The following is a 24,065-nucleotide window of genomic DNA, read 5'->3' as shown; positions in this document are numbered from 1 at the left end:
TTTACAAAAGTAGTAGAAAAGATATCACTCTTCATACCAAGTATGTAACACTTTTTTACTATTTACACAACAATTTCATTTGACAGAAAATATGTATACATTCGAAAACCTTGATCAGAAACAATTTTATTTCAGCTATATTTTAAGATTATGTTGTTAAACAAATATATCAAGTACAATTCAGAGGGATTTTTCTTAAGCAGATCCTGGATAAAAAGTAAAGTGTAAATTGGATAAGAAAATTTTATTATCAATTCAAACAAGGTTTTTATAGGTAAAAATCACATAAAATACAGATGAAAAATTCAAATAAAATTTAACAGGAAAATGAAATGAACACTTATTTTTTTTGGGGGGATATACATGGTATCAATTTATCCTGTACATCAGGAACTATCATAGCAAAATCAAGAAAGTTTTTGAAGTTTTTTTTCCATCAATTTGAAGATGAATAAATATAAAATATTTTCTTTTCTTTTACAATTTCTCACTTATATAGTTTTTGCCAAAACTGCAAATATGGGTAAAAAAATATATTTAAGGTATTAAATTAATAACTACTACAGAGTACACAGTGGACTGACAAGAAATAGCTTCTGTAACTAATTTGTAGATCTGGTATTGCTGACCATTTTTGTTGGTCAAAGTTTCTCTTTTGCTAATGTCATATGAAATAGTTTTTGACTACCACACAAAAAAAAATGGTTAAAAAATTCAAATATAAGGCCCATAACTCCCATTCAGAGTTGATTGACAATTTTGGTGATGTTGACTGAAAAGAGATCTAGTCTTGCTAATCATTTTTGCTATTCAATCAATACCTTTATCTATCAATCATTGTCTATTGTAGTTTTTAAATATTAGTTTGTATCATCTCAATCCTTATTAGATGATATATAGAGATATCATTTATTTGCAATTGACTTTTTACACAATATAAACTAGAGCTTTTTCCATTGCTGATTATAGATATAAGAAGATGTTGTGTGAGTGCCAATGAGACAACTCTCCATCCAAATAACAATTTAAAAAAAAGTAAACCATTATAGGTCAATGTACGGCCGTTTCTTCAATATTACTTCTATTAGACATAAAATTTTTATTGAGAGAAAATATCACAGGACTTCATTTAATAGGACAAATAAAATAAACATGTAGCAATTATTCACCTATACCAGTACATAGACCACATATTTTAATGATTTACCTCTTTAAATAATGTAAAATTTATGTCTGGCGAAATTATACTGTAAGCAATTTTAAACACCTATAATTTTGTGAAGTTCTTAGATCTTTCTGGGCAATACACAAAACTTTGAAAATTTATTGGAAATTTAAATCTTTATTACTTTGAGTGTCTAGCTACAAGTGTTTTTATTTTGTTGTGGACATAAAGGTGATATATAAGGAGAAAGTCGTCCATTAGAACTCTTTCTTTGTTTAAATATTTAATCTGAGAAGAGGATAGCTTAAATATCTAAAAATAAAAATAAAATACATTTTAAGCTTTACAAAAAACTGCAGAAAAAGGCTCTGTAAAATTGGAACCAATACCTTAAAAATTGATCAGTAAGTTTAAAATTTAGTAGCCTTAATCTTGCACAAAGTAAATTCTATGGACTTTAAAGGAAAAAAATATGAAAGCCATTTTGTCATATGAGATACAGATAATTAATCCACATGCACTGCTAATCTATATATGTGTTTTGGCCTTGGTATAACCTACATTTTTGTACTATAATTAATCAGAATTTATGTTTAAAACATGACTTTACTTCAAAGACAAAAAATTATATTTCACAATCTTTTTTGTACTTTATCCTGTTACCCAAAGATATTTTAATCTTGCAGTCTCTAATCATTTGCTAATATAAAGTCCTGATTCAACCTATGTTATCTTTTTGCTAGTGGTGTTCAAACAGTAAGCATGTGGTGATACAACAGAGACTTAAAAAAAACCATAATTAATCTATTCTTATCGTAAAACTGTTGAAAAAGTCCTCTTCAAAATGAGTTAACACAGCAAGTGTTTAGATCAGACACTATCTATGTAAAGATAACTAGGATAACAGACACAAAATATTGAGTGGCTATATAAAGAAATACTAAAAATCCAGAAGGAAAAATATTTTTTAGTATCATCATGATCATGTCAACAAAGAAAACAATACAGCCTTTCCATAACAGAACTCTAATAAGTTCCATACATGTAACTGTACTGTAGTTGGTGAGTTGCAAATGGCGATACAATAGCCTCAAATGCAGTTTTACTAGTGACAAGTAGCTTAGACAGAAAAACAGATTTTTGTGACTGTCAAATTCCAATTGATTGCACAGACTCTTCAACTACAGTACTGTTATTTCTATTCTAATGCCTTACAAAAAGAAATTGTACATAAGAGCTTGTAAAAATGTATTCACTAATTGATTTTGCGCATAAACAAAACATCATAATTGATATCATAATAGTGAAACTTTCAAACTGACAGTTATTTTGTTGCTTGTTCAAATCAGATTAAATTTCATTAAGATTAATTCGTAGTAGGATGGCGTTTTTGAGGTAGTTTAGGTTTTATTTTTTACCCTACTTGTATTAATCATTATTGTTCATAACCTTAGTTGAACAAGTACCTTGTTATACCTGTGATTGGAAAATAAAACATATTTTACACTAAAAACAATGTCCAAGATGCTCATATCTGGTGTTTAGACTTTTAGTATCAATACTTCTAAAAAAAAACTAAAACTTTATATACATTTGTATGCACCAAGTTTTGTCAATTTTTATTTCTATCGAATTATGCATGAACATTTAATGTGCAGATCTATCAAAACAGAAAAAATATGAAAGCTACTACATGTATATTGATTTTGAGCTATGTCAAACAAAGCTTAACTAAACAGTAAAATTATTAATGATATTTATCTATGCTTTTGTTGTAGGAAGTTTCAAACAACATAGTGAAAAGTTCAATTGATTTATAGATAATTTAAAAGGCAAAAATAAACACAAAAAATAATTTTTACAGTACCTTGTTCCATGCCTGGCAAGAATTAACTATTTCACTTATAAGATTCAAATTCTCAATATTTGTTCCTAAAAACTAGATTTAAAAATATGATTCCAAGTTAGAAAAGGCAAGGAATTTAATACATCAGTATCAATCAAATATTTAAAAGGAAGTGTAATATTGGATGCAACTTTAAAAAAATCATATCAAGTAAACATGCAACATGCTCAGGTATCCCTGCAACATAGCTACCCAGGGAGATATACCACCTAAGAAATTATGCCAAGTGTATTATATTACTGGCAATAGTATCAGAGTTAAATCTACCAAGTTGACCGATTATCTATGTGTCATTTATAAAAGGTCTTAGTTAAGATATGAAAATTTGAACATAGTTTAGATCGTAATTTGTTTCCAATTTAATGGTTTAACATGTGATTTAAATTTAGATAATGTTATACAGATATACATCGACCTGTTTTAAAAGTGCCACTGACGCAAACAATAAAAAACTTCTAGAATACAAAATTCACTATATCATGTATATACAAGCCATTTTCTCCATTTTTCTTCAAGTACCATTACAGGTTCAAGACAAAGAGTGTATATATATATATTGTGTTCACAATTTCAGCTTTATAGTAAAATAAGTCACTTAGAATATTTTGAAACACTAATGAACAACAGTGTAACATAAACAATTCTGGATCCTTGTGCAGGTAGACTTGAATTTCTAACACAATAAGCAGAAAACATAGATAGAAAAAAATTTGGCTTATATCAGGAGGGGGATAGGACCTTTATCAGGACTCTGGGATCGGGTGTTTTTAAGCTCGGGATTTTGGGATTGACCCTTTCGGGATCAGGGAAATCGTTTTTCGAATTTCGGGATGTCAGGATTTAATTTTTTTTTAATTCGGGACCTCAGGATTTCATGTTTTTAAGCCCAGGATTTCGGGATCGGGACCACTCCTCCCCTCACCCCCCCCCTAATCATGATTTGAAAAACATAGCTACATGTATTTGACAGGATTGTATATAATGACCAATCATCCCTTCTGGTAAACATAAGATTAGCTTTACAGTTAATTCTATGAACATGTACAGCTTTTTCACTTATCAAGCATTGCTTATTTCTTTAAACAAATAAGTATTTTTGTTCCAATTATGTAACAGTTAACAGAATAATCCTAATACATTAAAAAAAAAGTAGTGCCTTTAATACACTAGACTGCATATAATGTATTATACATGTATGTCTCTGATATAATATAATTCTTTTAGAAATGTTTAGAATTTAATCATATTATTATTAAGGGTGATTTCTTTTACATTCTGAAATAATCTATAATAATAAATGGGTCAAACTGGAATTAAAGTTTAAACTATAGTTAAGTTATTGTCTAATCTTCAAAAATTTATCATTCTAATTTTAAGAATGTTTAGTGGTTGGTAACATTTGAATAATAATACATGCACTTTTAAAATAATCTCAACATTTTATTAAATTTCTAAATTTTTATCCAGATCAGTAAAAACATTTGCAAACCTTTTTTTCAAAACTTGAAGCAATTTAAGACAGTGTATTTGATATATTATACATGTATATATATGTATATCATTTGTGGAAAGCAATTTGTTGAATTTTTTTTTTAAATCTTCAAGAATGAATAACACATGACTAATTATAATTATTATAAGGTAAATCTTAAAAAATGATCACAGCAATCATATTACAGTTCTGTCTCATAGATGTGACAGATTAAAGTAAAAGAAAAAATATAACTTTGATACTTTTTTTCGGCATAACTCATGATCAACCATTTATAATTAACAACTGTGTCAGTTAATTTACATTGTAGCAAAAATACTATTTCCAAGCTGGCATGAAGTGTTGCTTGAGAAGTTTCCTTTCACAACACTGAAAAATTGAATATCAAATTTCATTGCTGACAACTTAAATAAAAATAAATAAAATAATATTTTGGCTAACCTAAAATATTCATAAAAAAAATAATATTCAGTAAGAATGATTTTCATATATATAAAAAATAATAATATGAATCAATACATGTTTAAAAAAAAAAAAACTTTTTGAGTGAAATTGACTGCAAAATATATACATGACAGCACTGTAACTGCACACAGTTAACAAGTAGTGAAGTACAACCTTTTCCCATTTTTTTTATTTTTTTTTAAATGGATGTAAATCATAAACTTACTGTCATGATGAAGAGTAAGGGGTCCACGGTTTGGATCTAATTCGACGGACATTTTCCTACCTTAATACCTCACATTTAACTCAGGTAGGAGTTTAAATCTACCCAAATATATATTTAAAGTTCGCCGCATGCGTTTGTTGAAGTAATTGTCATGGTGCGAAAATGAAAGGTCACCGGATGCGAACCCATAAGTTCATGATGTTTTAAAAGAACTAATAAAAGATTTATGTTTTTTAATTATAAAATTTTATTGTCATATATATCTTTAATATATAATAGAATAAGACTAAGCATGCTTTTGAATTGACAAATGAAAAATTAAAGGTAAATCTTTCAATGGAAATCGATTAAATTATTCTATTACGGTTCTCTCAATTTTGGTGACCCCGGAAGAAAAACTCTGCGGCATGCATGCGCACTCAAAAATTCCAATTGGCACAACTATTCGAAGAAAACTTCCAAATATTCACACCAAAACTCATTACATTAGAAGCTGCAAACATGACGGACATAGATCCAGTGATAATTGTATGTCTAGAAGCGTTCAAATATGAGCCCAATAATATATATGTTGTTAGTTTAAGTGCAAGGTGTATCCTGGAAATAACAATAACAATCCAGTTATTTCATCTCCCCCCTTTTTAAAGAGACTATTGTTGTTATAATTTTCGGAAGGATTGCCTATTGCCAGAAGCGTAGCTATAATCTGATATCACAAAACTGGGATCTCCTGTAGTTGGTGATCGCAATACTGGTATACCAGTATTGTGCACAATACTGGTATAAAAATTGTGTACCAGTATTGTATTCCAGTATTGTACCAGTATTGTGTTTTTTTTGTTTTTTTTGTAAATAAACAATACATAGGTAATTAATCTTTTATTAAATGTGTCACATAATGCAATTAACATATGACATGACTATTATAAGGTATTTGAATAATTAGACATATATAGGTAATTAAGCACTAATTTAATTATAAACATAATGATATTAAATACTGATATATATTATATATGATAATGTTCTTTTAGCACTAATAATAAAACAAAAGCATGATGTATAACAATTGTTAAATTCACATGTTTAAATGGTGATACACTGCAATTGTCATCAAAGAAAGCTTCAAGTCTTCTGTTGTTTTTGTTTTCATGTTACCATACTGTCCAAGTATTTCCACAAAGTCTTTATTTTCTTCTAACTTTTCTTTAAGTTCTTTCTTGCCTAAACTCATGGTATACTTAAGGGAATTTTGTATAGACATTGCTGTGATTGCTGCTGTATCGTCAGCATTAGTGTCATCAATTTCTTCAGCAGATGGAATTTCTGCCACCCTCCTCTTTCTGTATTCATATTCAGTCTCTGTGGACTTTCTCTTTCTCTTCACAACATGTCCAGCTTCCTCTGATGGTAATTGTACAGCCCTCTTACTGTCATAGGAGTTGGAGTGTTGACGCCATAGGATTGTGGCAGCATCTTTGGCCTTGGTTGTACTTTTAACTGTACCAGATGATATATCTTTTAGAAATTGTGAAGCCCATGATTCTGGATCATGTGCCTCACCCTTTGCCATACAGAATGCCAATTTTTTGTTTCTTGTCACTTCATTTTTCTTAATATTTTCTTTGTAAGAAGAGTCTGTGATTGGCTTAAGAGGTCTAGTTATGGCACATATGTACAAATGTATCAGTACCTACGTGATGTCTGCTCCACAAAGCTTCTCAACACACCTATTGAACTTGGTGGACCTGGAGTGGTGGTCCAAATTGATGAGAGTGTATTCAACCACAAGTCCAAATACAACAGAGGTAGACGACCTAAGAAAGAATTATGGGTATTTGGCCTGGCTGACACATCATTCAAACCTGCCATTACTTACATGGAATTAGTAGAGAAGAGAGACGCAGCTACGTTATTACCCATTATTGAAAAGGCAGTGAAACCTGGTACCATTATATACTCAGACCAGTGGAAGGCTTACTGCAATATACAAAGAGATCTGAAACTAGAACATGCAACAGTCAACCATTCAGTGAATTTTGTTGACCCTGAAACAGGGGTGCACACACAAGCCATTGAATCGTACTGGGCTAAGGCCAAATATAAGTTCAAAGTAATGAAAGGTGTATCATCAGACCTTCTTCCAAACTATCTTGATGAAAGAATGTGGAGAGATCGTTGGGGCTCAAGTAAAGATAACATATTCACCAACATATTAGCCCATATTTCTGAACAGTATCCAGTGTAATTAGTTGACAAGTAGAAGTGAGATAGACAATACATTATCAGTATTTAGTGCTTTTATAATGAACAACTGTTATAGTCATGATAGTGCTCTAACTTTATCATATGTATTCAATGTCGTTTATGTCATTTATTATTTATATGTCAATCATTGCTATAAGATTAATATGAATAAAATATAATTCATCCTGATTTTAACTAATTTCTTTACATAATACATGTAATATATATAACTCAAAAAGGAAATATTTCTAAATGAAAAATACACTTAAAATTATCTTGGTACATCATACACCTTAAAATATAGTCTACAATACATCTACAATACTGGTATATCAATAATGTACCAGTATTGTTGTTTTTTAAAAAAAAAATCACAATACTGGTACAAAATTTTTATACCAGTATTGTGCACAATACTGGTATACCAGTATTGCGATCACCAACTACAGGAGATCCCAAAACTGAGAGTTCATTAGGCAGTACTGGCAGTAGCCTGATTATCCAACAGTCCCTAATACACCTTATGTCATGATGGCTTATCACTATTTGTCCGCCATTACTGGATATCGCACAGGTTCCCATAAAAATTTGACGTCATAAAACAAAATATCTGACGCCACAATGGAAAAGTGATTGTTGTATGCATGAACATGATGAAAAGTTCAAGCGGCCAGGTCAGCCGGCATTAGCGATAAGGTGTATTTGACAGTCCGATGGTCAGACACGAAGCCCTGCTGTGTAATTGGTATTCATCTTGTTTTCACTTAAGCTTATAAGAATACTGTAGTGTTTAAAATTTTTTACATTAGTGACACATCTCAATTATTAAATCCTGCTAGGGATAGTACTCGTATTCAACTGTACTCTAGCAGCTCTTGATGGGTGCTCTGATATAGGATTCTAACAGTATATACATACCATACCACAAGCTCCAACTGTAAGATCATCAACAACATATGTTTATCAACATCACAAATTCATCTGTGGTCCAAGTTTGCTTGAACAGATTTTCGTTCATATTGATGTTAAAAAATGCCCTCATGTTTTAAACCTTGTAACTGGCCTTTAACTGTTTTATCCCCAGTCCTCAACACTCATTTGACTCCTTTCCACCATCCAAGGGTATTAGCAGAATTATTATTTGGATTGCCGATTGAATTTAGCCTAATGCGTTCGTTTCCAATTCATATGGGATTAGTGTGGCCCTGTACAACTGATTTAATAATTTTCTGTGTGAAAAAATATACCAATTTACAAACGTTACATATCTATATGGACATATTTTTCAGAAATAAGTGACCTCTTGTCTGACTAATGGACTGTCGGATTATAGGACTGTTCGACTATAAAATGTCGGATTATAAGACTGTCAGACTACAGGAATGTTGGATTATGAGACTGTAGGATCATACATGTATGTCTGACCCAAATGGTTGCAATAGCACAGCAGCATGATCTAAGCTCTAATTACAGTCTTGTGGACCTTGTGATACTAATCTGTTTTCATTATATCAATTTGTATAGTTTATAAAATTTATGTTCAGAATCGATTCTCCTCAGTCTTGTAAGTCCAGGAAAACCAAAGACACAAATATATTATTTTGACACCGTGCACACTATGGTCTGTCCATAGAAAACATATCAAAAGGACAATTAGATTGCTTTTGATACGTTATAAATTGGCCACACAACTAGTTTAGACATGGGTCATTTTAGCCACAGTCAATTTGTTTAAAAACATAAATATATGCGTTACATTGTACATGATTTAACAGACTTGACATGTTCAGAAGTTTGTTTTTATACAACAATTTTTTGGTTGTATAACTATATTGGTATCACGTTGCCGTTGGTGTCGTCGTCCGAAGACATTTGGTTTTCACACTATAACTTTAGTTTAAGTAAATAGAAATCTATGAAATTTAAACACAAGGTTTATGACCACAAAAGGAAGGTTGGGATTGATTTTAGGAGTTTTGGTTCCAACAGTTTAGGAATTAGGGGCCAAAAAAGGGCCCAAATCAGCATTATTCTTGGTTTTCGCACAATAACTTTAGTATACATTGTAAGTAAATAGAAATCTATGAAATTTTAACACAAGGTTTATGACCACTAAAGAAAGGTTGGGATTGATTTTGGGAGTAGAGGTCCCAGCAGTTTAGGAATCAGGGGCCCAAATAAGCATTTTTCTTGGTTTTCGCACCATAACTTTAAGGCTCCAAAAGGGTCCAAGATTAAACTTTGTTTGATTGCATCAAAAATTGAATAATTGGGGTTCTTTGATATGCCGAATCTTTCTGTGTATGTAGATTCTTAATTTTTGGTCTTGTTTTCAAATTGGTCTACTTTAAAGTCCAAAGGGTCCAAAATTTAACTTAGTTTGATTTTAACAAAAATTGAATCGTTGGGGTTCTTTGATATGCTGAATCTAAAAATGTACTTAGATTTTTTACTATTGGCCCAGTTTTCAAGTTGGTCCAAATGGGGGTCCAAAATTAAACTTTGTTTGATTTCATCAAAAATTGAATAATTGGGGTTCTTAAATATGCCAAATCTAACTTTTCATGTAGATTCTTAATTTTTGGTCCCGTTTTCAAATTGGTCTACATTACAGTCCAAAGGGTCCAAAATTAAACTAAGTTTGATTTTAACAAAAATTGAATTCTTGGGCGTCTTTGATATGCTAAATCTAAACATGTACATAGATTTTTGATTATGGGCCCAGTTTTCAAGTTGGTCCAAATCAGGATCCAAAATTATTATATTAAGTATTGTGCAATAGCAAGAAATTTTCAATTGCACAGTATTGCGCAATAGCAAGAAATCTTCAATTGCACAGTATTGCCCAATAGAAAGTATTTTCAATTGCACAGTATTGCGCAATAGCAAGAAATCTTCAATTGCACAGTATTTTGCAATAGAAAGTATTTTCAATTGCACAGTATTGCGCAATAGCAAGAAATTTTCAATTGGAGTTATCTTTCTTTGTCCAGAATAGTAGTTGAATCAACTTAAATCATTGTTTTATACCATATACAATGTATATTCACTTTTACTACCAACTGATAAATTAAAACAATCTTTACCATTCAGCATTGTTCAGTGATAACAGGCACTTTTTTGACATTTTAATATTTTATGATGTATTTAAATGAGTAGTTATTGTTGCAAACTCCATTAGAAATTTGAATTGAGATCAGTTTTGGAATAAGGGAAAGGGGGATGTGAAAAAAAAATTGGGGGGGGGGGGGGTAAATTTTTCTCTTTTCAGATTTCATAAATAAAAAGAAAATTTCTTCAAACATTTTTTTGAAAGGATTAATATTCAACAGCAAAGTGAATTGCTCAAAGGCAAAACAATTTTTTTAAGTTCATTAGACCATATTCATTCTGTGTCAGAAACCTATGCTGTGTCAACTATTTAATCACAATCCAAATTTAGAGCTGAATCCAGCTTGAATGTTGTGTCCATACTTGCCCCAACCGTTCAGGGTTCAACCTCTGCAGTTGTATAAAGCTGCGCCCTGTGGAGCATCTGGTTGAAAAATTATTCAACAACAGTAAATATTAATCATATGGTGTTCATCTGCTGTAATACACAAGGATAACTATACTATTATGCTTTTATTTGTTACACTTTCTTTTAGTTTTTTTGGATTTAATATTGTTCTGTTTTTCAGGGTAAAATAAATTACTATTGTCGCGAAAGATACTATTGTCATATGGAAAATGCTGCCTCGGAGGGACTACAAAAATACAGCAATGATGTAATACTCAAATATTTAAAGGCATATGCCATAATATTACAAGGTAAGTGTTAAGAGTCGAAGCAGAAACTTGTTATTGTTAGATATACAAATAGAGTAGATTATTGCCTTTCCAATGACTCTGCAGCTGATACAAGAGAAGAAATTGGAAATGTCATGTTATAATAATTTTTTCATATCAAATGTTCTACATTTAAAAATATTTCATTTTATTCTGTCATAAATTTCAATATGCACAAGAGGGACTGCTTATTATTTTTATATTGCATCATATTTCTATAAATATTGAATTAAAATATTCCAAGAAAAATAAATCAGTGAGTGTAAATTATATGCCATCATTGTACGTTGGTAGAATCATTCCTCTTGACACATTTTAACACATGAAGTAAAAGTACTATTTCGATTCCTTCATTTTATTCCTAAATTCATAATCTCAAATAATATGAAACATGTGTTAATTATTAGAAATACATGTAGGTATATTCTAACTTTTATCGACCTAACATCATTTTTAAGGTCAAGATGGCATTGAACATGTTGAAATACATTATACAAAGGTGAAATATATTTTGATTGAAAATCATACTCTTAAATCTAAAGTTTCAGAACAATATATAGTGCATTTTAAACCATGTACATCCAACATCTTTTATATTCAAATTCAGTAGATGACAAAAAGACACATCTTGTCTACTCTATGATGTTAATCAAACAACAATCAATCAATCAATCACCTCTAGTCTATAAAGCAATTTTTTCAGGAGTTACAAGGCAGTTCTTAATTATTACTTTTGTTTTGAGATCAGTTCTGTTAGATGGCCCTTATTCTATTTATTGTCGAGCCTTCGACTTTAGTCGAAAAAGCGAGACTAAGCGATCCTACATTCCGTCGTCGTCGGCGTCGTCGGCGGCGTCAACAAATATTCACTCTGTGGTTAAAGTTTTTGAAATTTTAATAACTTTCTTAAACTATACTGGATTTCTACCAAACTTTGACAGAAGCTTGTTTATGATCATAAGGTAGTATCCAAAAGTAAATTTTGTAAAAATAAAATTCCATTTTTTCCGTATTTTACTATAAATGGACTTAGTTTTTTCTGCGAGGAAACAAAACATTCACTCTGTAGTTAAAGTTTTTAGAATTTTAATAACTTTCTCAAACTATCCTGGGTTTGTACTAAACTTGCACAGAAGCTTGTTTATGATCATAAGATAATATCTAGAAGTAAATTTTGAAAAAATAAAATTCCATTTTTTCCATATTTTACTTATAAATGGACTTAGTTTTTTCTGCGGAGAAACATTACATTCACTCTGTGGTTAAAGTTTTTAGAACTTTCTTAAACTATCCTGGGTTTGTACCAAATTTGGACAGAAGCTTGTTTATGATCATAAGATAGTATCCAGAAGTAAATTTTGTAAATAAATAAATCCATTTTTTCCATATTTTACTTTTAAATGGACTTAGTTTTTCTCCAGGGAACCATTACATTCACTCTGTGGTTAAAGTTTTAAAAATTTTAATAACTTTCTTAAACTATCCTGGGTTTGTACCAAACTTGGACAGAAGCTTATTTATGATCATAATATTGTATCCAGAAGTAAAGTTTGTAAAAAGATTACTCAGTTTTTTCTGTAATTTACTTTTAAATGGACTTAGATTTTCTTGCAATCATAAAATAGTACATGTAACAAGAGGAATATTTTTATTGATTTTTTCCCTCATTGTTGTTGAGTCTGCAATTTACAGCAAAAATAGGCGAGACACTGGGTTCCGCGGAACCCTTACAAATTTTTAACCTTTTTCAGGACGTGTACAGGAGGGAATGAGAGAACTGGATGTTTTAAAAGATAAAAGAGATGTCAATCTGGCAGCAACAATGACATTGATGTTAGGACACAAATACAGTCAGACTGTTGGTATGTTAGATGAAATAATTAGCTTTTAAAGATGAGGAATATTTTTGTTACATACATGTAGCTATAGATGCTTCATTGAACAAGAAGATTGGCATTGGTGGGTAGATTGGTCATGTTGGTCTAAGTAGCTCATCTATAGTGATATTCAGCCTGTCACACTGAGGTTTTAAATTTAAACCCAAATTCTGCAAGGTGTCTTTGACTCCAATCTTAATTCTAGTTTTCATGTCGAAAGTCAATGAATCTCTCGGGATACTCATGCTTCTTTATTCTTTAACAATGTTTAACCAAAAAACGCTAGCTACCATGATATAGCCAAGCTGGCGTAAAGAGGTTTATAACACAAGCAATCATTAATTTATAGAATAAGAGTTTGAAAAAAGGCACAGAATATAGGGTAAAGACTTCTAGGAAAGATTATATAAATCTATTAAAGTCAAAGGTATTCTTGCCTTTAAATTAACAGTTTTATTTCTGCTTGAACTTTGTCAACTCTGTAAAAAGCATGCTGTTAACTCAAAACAAATACAAATGTAGTAAATTGCTAAATAATAGCAAATTCTTTAGTTCCTCTGATGATACTTTAATACCCAATTTAACACATAAAGATAAGATGTACCTAAATATAATTCAAATTTTGATACAAAATGATTTCAATGTGCAGAATGCACAATGTGTACAGAATTGTGGAAATATTTGCTGTGGGCACTTGTCCCTGGGCAAGTTAAACTGTAAATTTCACTTGTCCGGAAAAAAAGTTACTTGCCCTGATGGTCCCAATAAATATTGGAAGTATTTCATTGTTAGCTAATATATAATTCTTAGCACTGTTTTGCTGCTGCATCACAAGCAAATGAAATCCATTTGTTTAAATGTATTTAGGAAAGTAGGTTATATATATATAATTAACATCTATGGGACAGAAACCTTACAGCAAACCAACCAATGAAATGACATGTAAATATAAAAAAGAAGATGTGGTATGATTGCCAATGACTGAATGAGACAACTATCCACAAAAGACCAAAATGACACAGACATTAACAACTATAGGTCACTGTACGGCCTTCAACAATGAGCAAAGCCCATACCGCATAGTCAGCTATAATAGGCCCCAAAAGGTCATTTTTTTGCAGCAGTTTTTGAATAAAAATTGTAGCCAGTAGGTACATATAATGATATACTAATTAGAGGATAGTGAGTGAAGAAATGAAAATTAAATAATGGATAAACTTGGTTTTTTTTGGTGTTTCTCTCAACTGACACACTTGTTTGTTTTTTTATAATTGTCTTTATGGGCAATTAAAGCATCCCTTCTATTTACCACTCTGACAACAAATATTGTTGGCCTTTGATCTATAAATATAAAGAAAAAAAATTTATTTTATTTTCTGAATTTCCATCCTAGATAGCCGGTTTCAATCTGATAGTCACGATGTCTGAAACTCTCGCTTCCATATTTTTTTTAGAATTCCTTATCCTTCATTTGCGTTTGCTTTTTCATTTTTTTACTCTACTCATTTCTCTTTTTGTCCGCTGTTTTAAGTATTTATCAATCTGAATCTCGACACAAATTTAAATCATATAAAATGACACTTCCGCTCATGATTGATAAACCCTAATCAACGATCCCGGGTCAATGGACCAAACCAATGCAATGTTACGCGACCCGGGTTTGCATACTAATTTTTATCTATTTTGTTAATCGATCTATTTCCGGTATTACCGTAGATACTCGCTTATAAGTCGGATGCCCTTTTCAGCTCCAAATTCTGAGGATTTAGTCTTGACCCTCGTATAAGTCGGACAAAATTTGGACATTTTTTTTGCAGCTGACGGTTACTGAACTTTTATTCATTTTCTGCATGAATGTTTGTTTGGTTTGAATTTAGTTGATGTTGATTATGATAATTTATATAGCTGTTAATATTAAAGATGTATTTATTCCTGTTGTTTTGTTCACTATTTGATTACAGATTAGCCATGTGTTGTTTACGTAATGCATCAATGATTTTGTAGGGTATGACTAAAAACCTTTTGTTGAGAAAAGCGAACATAAAACAATATGAACCTGAAAAAATTTAAAGTCAATCAATATTTTTCACAGCACACATAACTCAGTGTTAATGGAGCATGTACACTTCAAAATTCTTATTATATTGTGATGATTAAAGGATTAAAAAAATTAAGTGAAGCTAATCAACTTTATATTAAAATAACTCACAACTCATTAGTGTCATCTGTTCACATATCACTGATATTTTTCACACCTTTAGTGAATACAACTCTTTGTCTCTTAATTAGGGGTTATCAATGGATTATATTGGCTTGCCAATCAATTTTGTAATCTTTGTGTTTACCTGAGACATTTTAATGAATAATATTTTGATCTTGGGAATGAATATTAAAATTATTTTTGATTATTGTATGATTTATAAGTATTGAATTGATATCATGATATCGTAATAATGACACAATAACTCCGCTGAATACATCCTTTTACATAGTTGGTACATTGTTATCTCGTTTTCATTTTTGGTTCTTGGCTCTTTCTTTTGGGTTTATGCACAAATCATTTGACCATGAAATCAATACACAAACCGGAAAAGTTACAAATAAAACACAAAGACAGTATTGTAGTCATTTATTTTCAACAAAGACTTTTAATTTAGGGATTTATGTAGGTTTGGCAATCAACGACGTAGTTTTGACCAGGAAATTCACTCCTGACCACTTTTCTCGAGCTTGGATTTTTCCTCTGGTCGCTGGATCTCGCTTATAAGTCGGTACCCCTCTCCGGCTTCTGAATTTTACTCCCAAACTTCCGACTTATAAGCGAGTATCTACGGTATGTAATATTTATCGTCATGAACATTGTTATTACTCACTGACCATTGATTTCTTTTACACAAATTAAACATCTTTATACGTTTTGAATTTATTCTATATTTTTGTTGGATTTGAACTTTGTCTTTTATTATTTTTTACTTGTCCACGGGCAACCCAGACACAAATAATTACTTGTCCGGGTGTTCAAATGTACGAGTCGGGCATAGCATTTCAACACCCCTGGTGTACCAGTAGGATAACATCTATTTCTGTAGACTGTAACTTTGTTAGCTAGCTTGCTAAATATACAGCTAACTGTACCAGTCTAGACTTCTTTTTCCCATTGAAGTTTTGTGTTTATTTAAAAATACTTTTTTATTATTTTGTAGACAGAGAAGCTTTGCAAGAACTGGATGCTAAACTAAAAGAAGAAAGAAAACAGTCGGGTGAAATGGTAATTTAAAAAAGATAAAACATAAATCTTGTATATTTTAACGAGCTTAATGTTTTCTATGATGAGGATCAGTAGCATTTATGTCTGTATCATCTGAAATGAATTATTAAAGTTTTTTTTGAAGGTGTTTTGTCACATTTAAAAACACACTGCTAAAATTTGTGTATTTTTTTAAACAAATTTATATTTAACAACAAATGTTAAAATTGTTAATCAAAGTTACGAAATTATCTCCCCTTTTTAAGCAATTCACATTTAGAAATTCAAAAGCTCTAAACCTTTTGTCAGACACTTCAAAGGGAATTAGAAAACATGATTGATATCTGAAAATTTCACACTAGTTTGTATGGTTCATAGGACATGTATAATGAAATGAATAGAGCATATAAATTGAAAAAAATCAATAATAAATTCCGTAATTTTTTATCAGAAATTATCAATATTTCTTAAAATAGTTTTTAATATATTTTTATAATGAGCTCTATTATATATATCTTTTAATGTGCTTTTTAAATGTATTTCAGGGTCTGTATTATGCTGCATTATTTCTATTCCACAATGGTAAATTTGACAAAGCTAGAGAATACATTGACAGAATGTTAAAGATGCAAGTCACCAAAGAGGTTTGTTCAAGTCTTGATTTTAAATTCTATTTTTGATATCATAAGAAACTGAATTTTTTGCTGAGGAAATAAAAAATGTATTTGCCGTTATGTGTTATTAACTTTGTAAATATACGGTACTAGAGCATTTGTTTCCTTATGAAAAAATAGATATATAGTCTAAATGTAGGATTTAGTAAAGATATTTGACAGCATATTACTTCCACTATTCAAGCTTACTTACCAAAGAAAAAAAGCATAATTAAGTTGCTGTCATCCACATCATTTGGAAAGTTGTCTAATTGGCAAAATCAATGTCCAATAACTCAAATAAAGAAACTGGAGGAAAGTTTTTAATTCAGAGGCAGGTTAAAATGTGCATTCTTTAACTGGTTTTAAGGGTCAAAGTGTTCTTCGCTGATTTTGATTTCATCTAATATTGCATTTTAATAGTTGATTGACATATTCCCATGCAGTAATTTAATTACCATTACAGGGTTTAATACTTAAAGGATGGATCGAGATGATGAGTGGTAGAGATGCTAAGAAAGCTATCAAATATTTTGATGATGCAATTCAAAGGTAGTTATTTTTGTGTCCATTAGTACACTGTGTTTAAAAATACCATATATTGTTTGTAAACCGAAAAACGGGTAGTTTTTTCCACCTATTGGTCCATTACAATATAGATTGTATTGATGAGTTTCTATTATGGAATTATATGTGAGCATATTTGGTTTAAGAAAACATAATTTTTAGTCATTTGAGCTTTTGTTAGGTATAAATTGTATGTAAGTTAGGCAGGTTGTTATTATCTCAAAAGAGATTTCTTTAAATGTCACAGATAAATGTGTGTTGCCTTTTAATGGTATTTTTAAATGCAGTGTAACAATTTTCCTAATAACTTAATTGCAGATACCAATGCATTGGATTTTATTTAGAATTTGGAATTATTTGATGTGATGGTAGCTATCAATTGTTAAAATGCAGAGTAAACCACCACATGGTAATTGGCAATCATTCGCATTCATATCACATCTTTTTTATACATAAGGGGAGATAACTCTTTTATTTATACCCATTTTGACTGATATTCTGACATTTCTTAAGTAACACCAGGCATTCACGAATTAAAATTTGACCTATTCCTGACAAATATTTAAAAAGGATATTGAATCAGCGCAAAGTCAAAGTAAAATGGATGGTAGCATAGTTCATATTCTTTTCATATTTTTAGAATAATTTATTTTGACTGATTCATAGAAAATTCCAAATAGTATATTGTATCCTGTTTTGAAAAATAATTCTGAAACATTTCAAAGGTATATAATTATTAACCTTTATGGTACCTAACACTTCAGGGAGATAACTCTGTAAAGTCAGCTAAACGTTTTAATTACGTTGTGTTGTAAAAGGAATAGTAAGCTTCCCAATGATCAAAATTGGTGTATGTCAAACTGCTATATAACCAGTGTATTTTTTCTGACAAAACAGTTGGTTCAAAATTATTGAAATTTTAATACTTTTGTTAAAGGGTCAAAGTTAATACTTTGACAAAATTTTGTGAAAATTAAACGAGCCAAATTAATTTTAGTGAAAGTGTTGGGTACCACCTTAACTAATACATTTTCCCTTTCTATCCATGGCCATTTAAATGAATCTTAATGTTGTTCAGTGATAACTTGTGGTAAGACATAAAGACATAAAACTTGATGAAAGTCCTTTTGTCTATTAGTATTATTCTATATTTTAGCTATGATGGATCCAGAGATATTGATGCATTGTTTGGAAAGGCTAAATATTATGAGATGAGACATAACTTTACTGGTGCCCTAGACCTAGTGAACCAGGTTATAGTAAATTATCCAGCATTCCTACCAGCCCTTGTTGAGAAAATGAGACTACAGCTGGCTCTGCAAGACTGGGACCAGAGTATAGAGACAGCACAGAGGTATGTATTATGCTTCACCTCTACCTTTGAATACTTTAAATTCAGAAATTATTGTATGCATTTATTATTTGATTTTGTCATTTTAGATTAAAATTCGATTTTAATTTTTGAGATATTCAGAAAATTCTGTTTGATTCATATAAAAAAAAATGTGAGTTTTAATTATTGCGATTATAACCCTTACACAATTTCACAATAATAAAAACATCACAATAATTTCTAAATTTACAGTATTTGAAAGCACTGTCTCACCAATATATTATACACCTATTGACTGGGTGTGAGGGTAATAGCAAGTTTTGTTGTCCCTGAGATACCAACTATTGCTTGAGGCAAAGCGGAGAGCAATAGCTGGTATGCGAAGGGACAAAAAACTTGCTATTACCACCCGCACAACAAGTCATTAGGTGTTTTATTATACTGAACAACACAGTCATTAAGTGTTTTTATATACCAAATTCACTTATTTTTTAAAAGTGTACATATATCATCTGAAAGAAAAGAAAAATATCACATAACTTGACATGCACAAGATGAACTTGACGTTTTTTTTTATAGTTTGTGTTGTATTTGTAAATATTTTATTAATTGCAATCAAGATTAGAAATACTTGTCTTAAACTTTCCTTGTATATAACAAATTCAAGCGAAAGTACACCAAACGAGGGTTTTATAATACGACAACCAACCCATATTATACATTAGGTACTATATTTTAGATCTTTCATAAATGCGTGCGAAGATTTTCTTTCTCTTTTATAATTACTTCTTGTAAGTGAAATTAAATCGACACAAACAGATTATACTGTTTACGATATTAGAGTTTGACGTTGCCAAGCACACAAATCTAAGCAGAATAGTCAATGACATCATTATTGTCCAATGAAAAATAAGCATGAAAAGTACCGGAAAGATGATTATAAAACTATTAACCGGGGTAATAGTCTTTAAAACTATTGACTGGCAAATAGTCTGTGGCTATTTCATTATTTTTTTAAAAGAAAACATGCTGAGGTATAATAATTTCATTTGTTCATGTTGATACAATTGAGCCATTGACTTTCAAATATATTGTAGAATAGTGAGTACTAAAAACTTTAATCAAGTATCAAAAATGTAGAAACTCTTTCCTCAGAAGTACTAATATTAGTATATCAGAAGTGAACCATAGTACATTATAGACATCCAGTAGTAGATTAATAAAAAATATTTCATTAAGTATGCAAGTTTTGAGAAAAACATGGATACATTTGTAAATCTATGTGATTTTAATTGGTATTTTTGATAATTATTTATTGTAAAATCCACAAAAATTGGAAGCCCATGATCAATAATGAATCCCCAGTATATATTTATTGTATTACAGAGCATTAGATCAAGATATGCATTGTATAGAAGCACTGAGATTCCAGGCTTTGTATATGTTATGCAGGGAAGGAAATTATTCAGAGGTAATTCATATTGTTAAGCTGGAAATTTTTCACTTATTTCTAGCTAGATATAAAATCACAAAGAAGTAATATCCCTTCCTTGGAGTTAGATCTTTAAGGAATGTTCTTTTATAGTGCTTTTTCTGGTTCCTTGTTTCATAATGGCACAGAGCATTCCTGATAGTAAACATTGAATTTTACATCCTTATAATATAATAGTGTTCAATCAAACTCTGTTACAAACAAATTGCATCAAAATTTGAATTCATTTCGCTTGTGTGTTTTACTGTAATACATGTACAAATGTATTTTCCTTTATTTTGATATGTTGTTCAATAATTTGATGAAGTTCACAATATATTTGAGTGTAAAACCATGTACACCTATATTTTCAGGCATCAGCTAAAATTGGTGACCTTATTACAACACTGGACAGATTTGAACCAAGAAGTGCTGTCCTCTATTATACCATGGCACAAGGTTTCTGCAGAATTGTAAGTTTTACTTTTGTAAAAACAATCATTTCCGAATCAAACGCATGGATTGTTTAGATACAGGCACTTTAAGTATTTTTTCTTTCTAAATGTTTTAACAAAAAACTAAAACTGAAATGAATTAATATATTATAAATGTCACTTAATACTCAAATTGAAAATTCATTTACCCATTTCTGTGATGAATTTTGAATCAGGTGTTGAAACCAGTGTTGTTTTTGGTTGAAATGAGCTTTACAATTCTATTACATATTAACTTTTTTGTAATTTTAAATAAGTAATAAAGGAAAGCTGCAATGATGGCATGTTTATTGAAAATAGCTTTATCATTAGCAAACTTTAATTTAATTATTGAATTGGTAGTGTTTAATCAATAAATATATCTAATTTTCATTTTAAGTAGGCAATGCAAGTTTTAATACTAAAAGTCAATATTAAAGGTTCAGGTAATTATCATAATTGTGAGTTAGTTTGTAAAATTCAAATGAGAAAACTAACTGCTTGATATATGTACAAAATAATGAAAGAAAAACAATTATGATATACAGCAACAAACAAAATTTACTGAATTATCGGCTCCTGACTTCAGACAGGCACAAATAGAATGTGGCAGGGTTAGACATGTAATTGGGCACCCAACCCCTTAGTTCAGTTTTCCGAAAAATTTACAAATTAAAGTAATGGTATCTTTAACAAGATAGAATGTTACCTCTTTAATACTTTTTTTCATTAAAACATTTTTCTATTTCCAGTGTGGTAGAAATGCATTAGTTCTTCAACAGACATACACCCTCATGGAACGTTGTGTTCAACAGGAGCCATCTAACTCTGAGTATATTAATGAACTAGGATTCCAGTTACTGTTACAGGGCAAAGCCAAAGATGCTATGAACTGTTATAGAAATGCCATGAAAATTGATGAAACAAGTGTAACAGCTTTAACAGGTATTTAAAAAAAAATCAGTTGAAATATCTCGCACAACTGTTATTTCAGAATTTTTTGTGATGCATATATTTTGGAAAATTTGAAGCCATTATTTTGGAACTTTGTTATAAATTGCAGACTTGTTGGATTATGAACTCTTAAAATCATTTTTTAATTATTGATTGTTTGAAAAGTGATGTTTTTCACTCATCATTTAGCATATTTTTTGCATTTATGATGCTTGTTTATTTATTTGGCACTACAACATTGATCTGATGAAAAATTACCAGAGTCCCCAGTTATACATTGACAGTGTCAACTATCAATGAAATATAAGTTAGATATAGATTTTTCATCTTCATATCATTATCCATTGTAGGTATAATACGATGTCAGTTATTAGAGAACCAATTAGACGATGCAGCACAACAACTCGAATTCCTGAATGAAATACAACAAAGTATAGCTAGATCTCCTGTAAGATTTTTACCATTTTAGCCTTTAATTTTAAAATAAGAAGATGTGGTATGATTGCCAATGGGACAACTATCTGTAATAAACCAAATGACACAATAGTTAATAGTACAATCTTCAGCAATGAGCAAAGCCCATACTGCATAGCTTGGTTAAGCTTCGTATAAAGTTAACAGTATAACAATTTATATTACTGGTGGTGGAAAAGCAATTCTCTAGGGTATCATCCAACAAGAAGTCAGTGTTTGTTGCTGACTCTTGACTAAGCACAAATGCATACTGTGATCATTATCAATTACAGAGCATGTTGGATTGTATCTTAATTATTCTTCAATGTCCTGTGAATGCAAAGTACTCAATATTTTCTCTGTAAAACATTCATTCTAACATGACGTCCTTCAAACGCTTTGAGTACACACCTGTGATAAAATATGAATATATTGTTTAGGCTGTTCTGATCAGACTCCCACGTCATACGCTTTTTTATAAATGAGCTACCAGACGTCATAGAACTTTGACGTCAGAATATAGGCATTTTACGGGAAAAAACAAGCTTGTGAAACCGAAAATTATCACAACAAGGAAACTTAAGCAAACGATGCTAAACTGTGTTATATAAGCCATTTTATGTATACATATAAGACATTGAAGTTCAATTATAATTTAGATTCATTTAAACCTATCTTAATATGTTGTTGTAATTAGTTTAAGCTTGTCACTTATTCAGGGATCTCCATGGCCTGTTTAACGATGGGGCCCGCCATTGTTCATATGTCTTGCGCCATCGTCAAATGACTCGCCCCATCGTTAAATTGTCTTGCGCCATCGTTAAATTGTCTTCTGCCATCGTTCAAAACTTCATCATTTTTTGTAGCCCGACGCCATTTTTTTTATCAATTATAATCAAATGCATGTAATTGCATAACCCTTAGGCTTTTTATGTTATAATCCAACACAGTTCTAACGCCTGAGGGATATCCGGATTAAGATCGCTAATCACTTGTACCTGAGCTTGTACAGGTAGATCAACAAACCAGACAGGAGAATACTATCTGAGGATAGACGATCCATTTGTCGAATTAATCAACTAAGTTTCAGCAAATGATTATGATAATTTAGATTAAATAAATAAATTAATAATCCAGTTACAAAAAAAAACAGTTTAACAAGTCGAACACGTGCTTTATTTTGACTTACGCAATCAGCATCCCCCTTTTTTAAGAAGTACAAAATAAGACGCAAAACAGTAAATATTATTTCATCACAAATAACTCGAGTACTGCTGTAACGATAATTTAGAACTTTAAAAGTTTAAAAGTAAAAACTTATAAATATTTCCTGTAAAGAAATATCGTATCGTAATTCCGAATTCATTTCGTATATTACAATCAATATGATACATCCGCGTTTCCGGTTTCTATTCAGACTCGAAAGATGCATGTTGCACAGCATCAATTTGTCAGAAAAAGTCATAAAAAACCTTTTCATTGCTTTACAAATCTCTTTAACCTTTTACATAACCCGTACGAATCGTTTTGTTGTTGCTGAAAATCAGCCATACCGGTAATGGGTTCTGAATTTGACAGTGTCCATGAAAAATAAGCTCCACATCATATGATTTTTAACCCCCATAACAATTACCAAAAATACAAGAAATCTACATGGGGACCTTCATGACAGCTTTTGGTCATTCTCGACTAAGGGGGGACCATGAAGACTTGGCATTTGAATGGTTAA

General features: G+C 30.6%; 2 protein-coding genes across 53 annotated transcripts in view; one reads left to right on the top strand and one right to left on the bottom strand.

Annotated features, from left to right (window-relative positions):
- LOC139512077 (trichoplein keratin filament-binding protein-like) overlaps window positions 1–5,393 on the bottom strand; it is an 88,404-nt gene extending 83,011 nt beyond the window's left edge. For 10 of the 50 annotated variants that reach the window (XM_071299423.1, XM_071299430.1, XM_071299437.1 and 7 more), the window contains exon 1: window positions 5,234–5,393. In XM_071299423.1, coding sequence (XP_071155524.1) covers window positions 5,234–5,285 — 52 coding nt within the window. In that variant the 5' untranslated portion in view covers window positions 5,286–5,393. The remainder of the gene's footprint in view (window positions 1–5,233) is intronic. The other 40 variants (XM_071299407.1, XM_071299417.1, XM_071299444.1 and 37 more) reach the window with 9 other exon arrangements.
- Window positions 5,394–5,621: 228 nt separating this feature from the next.
- Window positions 5,622–24,065, top strand: part of LOC139512074 (tetratricopeptide repeat protein 21B-like) — a 58,109-nt gene continuing 39,665 nt past the window's right edge. For 2 of the 3 annotated variants that reach the window (XM_071299395.1, XM_071299394.1), the window contains exons 1-11: window positions 5,622–5,761; window positions 11,161–11,290; window positions 13,060–13,170; window positions 16,389–16,453; window positions 16,978–17,076; window positions 17,552–17,637; window positions 18,809–19,006; window positions 20,372–20,456; window positions 20,831–20,929; window positions 21,682–21,874; window positions 22,234–22,331. In XM_071299395.1, the coding sequence (XP_071155496.1) occupies window positions 5,645–5,761; window positions 11,161–11,290; window positions 13,060–13,170; window positions 16,389–16,453; window positions 16,978–17,076; window positions 17,552–17,637; window positions 18,809–19,006; window positions 20,372–20,456; window positions 20,831–20,929; window positions 21,682–21,874; window positions 22,234–22,331 (1,281 nt within the window). In that variant the 5' untranslated portion in view covers window positions 5,622–5,644. The remainder of the gene's footprint in view (window positions 5,762–11,160; window positions 11,291–13,059; window positions 13,171–16,388; window positions 16,454–16,977; window positions 17,077–17,551; window positions 17,638–18,808; window positions 19,007–20,371; window positions 20,457–20,830; window positions 20,930–21,681; window positions 21,875–22,233; window positions 22,332–24,065) is intronic. The other variant, XM_071299393.1, reaches the window with a different exon arrangement.

This window comes from Mytilus edulis, chromosome 2 (genome assembly GCF_963676685.1).
Source record: "Mytilus edulis chromosome 2, xbMytEdul2.2, whole genome shotgun sequence".
Taxonomy (NCBI): Eukaryota; Metazoa; Mollusca; class Bivalvia; order Mytilida; family Mytilidae; genus Mytilus; species Mytilus edulis.
Note: the sequence above shows the minus strand (reverse complement) of the source record. Positions and strands in the feature narration are given on the sequence as shown.